The sequence below is a fragment of the Triticum aestivum genome, chromosome 5A (assembly GCF_018294505.1).
Source record: "Triticum aestivum cultivar Chinese Spring chromosome 5A, IWGSC CS RefSeq v2.1, whole genome shotgun sequence".
In the NCBI taxonomy this organism is placed as follows: Eukaryota; Viridiplantae; Streptophyta; class Magnoliopsida; order Poales; family Poaceae; genus Triticum; species Triticum aestivum.
Genome location: NC_057806.1, coordinates 577,892,668 through 577,899,057, shown reverse-complemented (window position 1 = coordinate 577,899,057; position 6,390 = coordinate 577,892,668). Strand labels below are relative to the sequence as shown.

Below are 6,390 nucleotides of genomic sequence, written 5' to 3'. Positions count from 1 at the left end.
TCAAACACATGTCTTGCTAAAATCAATGAGCAAAATTTGACAAGGTTGTCCCATTCCAAAATATCAAATGCCTATGATTGTGGAATGGATAGGGTTTGCCATCAGTTCGAACATTGACATGGCACCTCGTGCTAAATAAACCAGCTGTTCTTTTTGTGCAGTTCCACCAAAATCAACCAAATTCGTGCATAGCTTGTATGATTTCGCCTTTATATGTTGCAACGCCTTGAACTTATCGGCACCTCCTTTCTTGTGGTGGAAATGAATGATTCGATGTATTCATAAACATTTTATGCAGTTCCCATTGAAATCAAGCTGAGCACCCATGTTTGCACAAATACAAAAAAGTGATTAGTATAAAGCAAACTGTATTATGAATTGACAGTTTCAACAGGCACATACATGGTCCATGTAGAGCACACTTTTAGAAAAATGGAACTCACCAGAAAGAATCCTAGAACAACATTGTACTCGCGCATCACAACAAAAAAATGGAGATTCGTCAGTCCTTCTGAGCTGAAGTTAGTTTGGTCTTGTGGGGAGTAATGTAACCATCCTTCAACTGCTCCTTCTGATGAGAAGATAGACATGGCTTCTTCATCCTGGCATAATCAGAACTAGTCACTTCACGTACTCCATATTCTTATTCATAGGAAGATGATCCTGTTGTGCAAAGACAAGAGGACTACTAAATGCTAGCATCCCTGTTTGCTCGAAAAAAGGAAAGGAAATATTTAAAACAGCACAGATGAAGCACTTCTCAATGACAATACCACATTTTCATAACAGTATCTAAACAGTAGCACAACACCAATAGAGATGAAAAAGCTTAATCATATGGATGAAATCAATGGGTGAGTACCAACCTTTGTCAGGAGGCTTATTGTGTAGAGCATACAGATGAAGCACTTCTCCGGAACCATCTGTTGCTATCTACGGTGGTGGCCATGCTTACTATATACTCCTCGATTAGTTTAATGTTTCCAACATCTTCTTGTGCAGTTCCACTAAAATATATGGTATCTTCAAAGAAGATCCCTCACTACAAGGATCCGGGTCTATTGCAACAAAATCATTCGTTGCAATACATGCCAATTTGTGGCGATAAGTACCTATTGCCACGAAACAACATTCGTTGGCAGCCGTTGCGACTGGACACATGGTAATAGGTTATTGCCACAAAAAAGCAATCGTGGCAATGAAGTGTGCCATTGCAACAACCATCTGGGAAGTTGCCACATGTTTTCTCGTGGCAACACTCACCTGATGCCACAATTTGCTTTGTGGAGATAGCTTTAATGCAACATGTAATGAATCATGGTGATTGATAGCTTGTGGCAATAGACGTTTGTGGCAACAACCTATGCCAACGACGTTCGTTTCGTGGCGCATACTCTTCCGTGGCAATAGTCAATTGTGGCAATAAACTATGGCAACAATCCTTGTTTTCGTAGAATTAGGCATTTTGCTACGAACCGCTACACTTGTGGCATTAACTTATGGCAACAAATATTCCAGTCGTTGTAATAGGAAAATGCAACACACTAGTTTTGGTGGTGATAAATAGGTATCACAACGGGTGAAATGTTTGTAGCGAAAAACTATTGCGACAACTTAAACTTTTTGTGGTGCTAACATGTGGCAACCGAAAGTGGGTTGTTGTAATAGCCTATTGCAATCGTAAAAAAAAATACAGGCATTCAATTACAATATTCAAAACCATATGTATAATATGTAGATTCATAAAATTCATAATTCTCATAGCAAATATCCACCAAATGAAACTCAATTGTAATTTAGCCATCCTAATTAAGTGCCAAGACTAAACTGTCCGTGATCTAGAGTCCAGACAAGCTAGTTCTTTGGATCCTGCAATCAAGAAATCAAAAAAAAATCTAGTTCATGAGTCCAACATAACATACGCCATACAATTATTCCATCCTCAATGTTAAAAACAACTATCGCTAGACTAACCGGAGAGATACTGTGTCAGCAAGCATGTAACTAGGGGATCAGAACAGTTTCACAAGTAAATGTCTAAAGCATAAGCACAAGTACATGTACTAACAGCTTCTTGATTTAAGTTGTGACTCAATCTATAGTTTCAGTTAAGTTCATGTCCCTAGCTAGCACATATTTGTTTTTTTAAGCTGTGACACACAAAAATATGATATGAAACAAAAACCTGCAGAAACCAATAATCCAATGTCTTATATTTTGATACGGAGCGAGTACACTACGAATATATGGTATGAAACTGAAAGCTATGAAATGAAAATATTATTATGACATCGGTACATGTTTTAGAATTAGATTTAGTAAAACCCCAAAAATGTTAGATCATTCAGCAACTTCTTTGTAACTAAAACTAAAAGTTCAGGCGGTTTAACCTTCTTAGGAGAAATGACCCAATGTATGTGCTATATGTAGTCATCGGTTTAGCTTATGTATTAAGCCATCTATGCAAGTGAACATACAGCAGAAGACTGGGTAATTCCTAATTAGTCTATTCTAGTTAATTAACCAAGCATAGCAAGAAAACCAAAATGAAAGAATCGGTCCAAAAGAAAATAGAAGAGCATGTGCATTGCACAGAGAGACAATAGTAGGAATAGTATATAAAATCAATGGAAGAATCAGTACAAAAACAATGTATCTATACATTGATTTTCCCCCAAAGAAATGTTGTAGTTATGTGGCAATAGGAAGAGGAATTAACAGAGGTAGAAACCTATGGAGAGGTGAATCGATTCTGCATACCTATAGAAGCCAAAATTCAAGTCTAGCTTGCAATAGCAGGAGCAGTTAAAATGTGAAACAACGCGACCATACTGAAATTGGAGGAAGTTAAAATCATTTTAAATTCTAGATAATGATTATGCATCATTCGAAATCATTTTAAACATCGTCTGTGTAAAGCTTCTATAAGAGCAACCGATATACTCGTGGGTGGTTGATGTAAATGTAGTTAATGCATGCTTGCTGCAGGTTGGCACTTTAGGCGATGCAAACCACCTAGCTGGTTCTTATCTGCTCCCTAATCCATATAATAATCTGCTAAATATAAGTGTCGAACGATAGACACGCAAAAGGCTAGTTTTCTTATGAGATGTTATGGATCATGTCGATAGAGGCAGAGATTATCTGGCCGCTATGGGGGCTTCATGCAGTTAATACGACTCGTATTAGTATTTACCAGGGTAGTAGAGCACAAAGCTTGGGATACCTGAGAGGGCATGAGGTATTGTGGCACGTTCACCCTGCAGTGCAGTATCGATCATGTAGTAGCCATTGGCTATAGCAACCATAGACTCAATAAATTGATCGCCCGGACTGGATGCAGTGCAAGGATCCTATAGAATATTGACAACATGAATTAAAGGACAACAGGAGGTTCCCAATCCTTCTCTTACTCTCTCTTTTCACTAAAGATTAATCGCAGTTCAGCCAAATTCTTCCTTTCGAAGTCACGTGATACACTCAGCAATGAGTCTAGTTCATTGGCCATATTATTTGTTTGGGTATGCATTCATTTACATGAAAGATGAAAACAGCAGAGCAAACCAATTGTAAGGGACGCGAAGTTTTTGTGAACCTGTGGATTAGATGAATGTCTGAAAGACTTGTCCGACAACCTGTAGACATCTACAAAATCTGAACCCTAATATATCAGCACAGCAGGAGCTAACTAATTAAACGAAGAGTCTAATATGGGAGAAAGCAGAACTAAAACTGCTGCGTTCAAAATCTTGTATCCTAAAAACTGCAAAAAATAATGAATCAATTTCGAACACTGAGACTGTTCTGAACTAACTATCGTCTAAACCATTGGTAAATGTACAGTGAATGTAGCTAAAACAAATGAAGATGCTTAGCAAATCGAACTTTTTGTAGTTTTTAGGTCACACATGGGTTCGAATTGGAAAGCACATTCAGCTTCCAAGTGGTAGGCCGAGTAATTATAGGTGTAGGGAATGAATACGCACATTAGAATTTGAAAGATTAATACGTCCACTGGCCATCTTACAAATTTGATTCCCAACTTACTTTGTTAGGCAGTAGGCACTCAGCAGTTTGTTTTGGCAAGATGTTGGAAGCCTCCAACCGTCTCCGACATCTCTGTCTGAATCGCCTGATTTCTGGAGCCATCACCTCTATGTTATAGAAATTCTGATTGTAATTGGGAGGGACGCATGCAGGTACCCATGACTTGCAAAAAGGATATACGATGGCGATTGGATCTATACAGACGTCCTCTGCGGACGGTCTGCAGTAGAAACTCGAGATGTGAGACAGCTGCTCCTGCTCGTCCGCGGGCCACTCTAGAATTCCAGAGAGATGGCTATACATGAATCTGCATAGAAAAAATATTCAGTTTGGAAGATTAGATATTTGATGGAGATTAAGTACGTGTTGGAGAAGGAAAGCTAGCATCGCGAGATCTCTTTCCTTTTTTCCTATAATTTTAGAGAGAAAAGATTGCGTAAGGGGACAAATCGATCTAATTGGCTGCCAATTGAAGCAGGAGAGTATGGAATGCATAAAAAAAGACTCATCTAAAGCGCTCGCTATGGAGGTTCAGGGATGCAGCTTGGTGATGAACCTGGTCGCAGTGTCTCCACCTCGGGTTGGCCATGTGGCGAGCAACCCCGATGTAGGCAGGACGGCTCCGCGCTCGCGATGCAGGGGAGAAGACGGGTACTCCGTCGGCGCCGACGCCAGACCGCATCGCTGCCAGCATGGCCGAGGATACGAAGACGCGGCCCGCATCGGTGGGCGCGAAGGAGAGGGAGGAGGGCGCCGTTGACTCCGGTGAAGACGCCGTCAGCACGGGGGGACCAGGGATGAGAGCTCAGATCCAATCGCCCGTGAAGACACCGTGCGATTTGGTTTAGGATAGTAATTCATGGGTATTTAACTAATCGTGGGTAGTTACTAGTTAGGAAGGGTGTTTAGCGGCAAGGATAAATTTTTTTGGTGGGAACACAAAAAATTGGCGCAAACTAAATTAAGTGGTGGGAAAGTAATTCTTTTTGGAGGGAATGTTTAGAATAATGAAATAAATGGGAAAGATAATATTTTAAAGCAATATGAGATATATATGCTGCTAAAAATATTGTTACTAAAATATGCTTGTAAAAAGTTATTTCTTGGTGAAAAAACCAGCAAATCCGAGAATCATTGAGGGGCGAACCGGTGCCCTCCTCTCTAACATTCTCGGCTTCTCGCCATCTATATTTGTATTTTTCTTATTTATACTTTGTCTCCCAGTTATTTAGTATACATGTATGGTAAGTATAAGTAGTTTAACATGACCAATTCATGGCATCATATGTTTAGAGGATACGATATTTTGCATTGTTGTTGTCATTGAGTGTTTTCAAATCCCAACAATTCTTCTCACGCCCGTCATCTTCCCGCTGAACTAGATACAGAGATTCTGGAAAAAATTGTCTCACGCTCGTCATCTTCCCTGAGTCCGGTGGTAGGCGGCGTGTGGGAAGCTCGCATCCATGGCCGATAGGGAGGCTCGAGCTCGCGGGCGAAGGTCGGGAAGAGGGGCGGCGGAATTGCTCTGTCGGCACCGAGGATGGAGGAAGAGGGCGGCGGGAGCCATGGCCGACCAGGAGCGGCGTGCAAGGTCAGAGGGTCGGCGGAACTGCTTGGTCAGCACCGAGGATGGAGGAAGAGAGTGACGGGAGCCACGGCCGACCAGGAGCGGCGTGCAAGGTCAGAGAGGCGGCTCGCCAGCCGGGGCTTGCCGCCCGGGTAAGGACGGTGCTAGTTGCAGCCTGGCAGGGGTGGCCGTCGCACGGAAGTAGGGGTCGCGACCGGTGCTAGCGTGTTGTCGCTCGACGACTCGGCTATAGGTACAACCAAGTCTGCATTACAATTTCAGAAATCATTTTAGTAAGCAACAAAAACTTGGCCCGTTTAAAATTACAGCTCACAAAAATCTCATGTGACCCTTACTTTAAAACTACTAGGTTATATCGTTGTCTTGAAACACAAGTACATATGTGATGGGTTGATGAGACGGTTGATCTATGCCAGCCTCAATCTTACATTTTAATCTTGAAATAGGCTGATCTCAACATCTTTCATCTTACCGGCCAGTCCATGAAGGGTTCCTCCACGCTAAAGTAGGTCCAACATAATCATATCATTTGTTTCGACAAAAACCATAGACATTCAACATTGTAAATTAACAACGAAACCAATTTCTTCGAGATCTTTTGTATTAGGAATGTGTTGTGACATCATGGATCAACAATTGTGTATTTTTGTTTACTCCCTAGTTGCCATTACAAAATTCAAACTTGGGATATATGTCAAATATTTGTGCCCTTGCCAGTTAGTTATGTCCTGTACCGGAACACGCACGAGGGG

At 41.3% G+C, this 6,390-nt stretch overlaps 1 protein-coding gene across 2 annotated transcripts; it reads right to left on the bottom strand.

The window, feature by feature from the left end:
* Nucleotides 1-608: 608 nt before the first annotated feature.
* LOC123104948 (uncharacterized) lies at nucleotides 609-4,911 on the bottom strand. 2 transcript variants are annotated; one of them, XM_044526900.1, is made up of 4 exons: nucleotides 4,604-4,911; nucleotides 4,048-4,354; nucleotides 3,227-3,353; nucleotides 609-1,869 (listed from the first exon to the last, which is right to left on the bottom strand). In XM_044526900.1, exons 1-4 carry the CDS (start codon nucleotides 4,768-4,770, stop codon nucleotides 1,823-1,825), a joined length of 648 nt encoding a protein of 215 aa, XP_044382835.1. In that variant the 5' UTR covers nucleotides 4,771-4,911; the 3' UTR covers nucleotides 609-1,822. The 2 variants fall into 2 exon arrangements, 1 of the variants encoding a protein (XP_044382835.1); XR_006450613.1 differs by having other exon boundaries at nucleotides 609-3,654.
* Between the last annotated feature and the right edge of the window lie 1,479 nt (nucleotides 4,912-6,390).

Bases quoted from the DNA above. Each gene is read 5' to 3' on its own strand.
- LOC123104948 (XM_044526900.1), bottom strand. From the start codon at position 4,770: ATGCGGGCCGCGTCTTCGTATCCTCGGCCATGCTGGCAGCGATGCGGT. The intron at 3,354-4,047 runs GTAAGTTGGGAA...AATATTCTATAG, and splicing joins AGTGCCTACTGCCTAACAAA to GATCCTTGCACTGCATCCAG. The intron at 1,870-3,226 runs GTATCCCAAGCT...TCTTGATTGCAG, and splicing joins AATACCTCATGCCCTCTCAG to GATCCAAAGAACTAGCTTGT.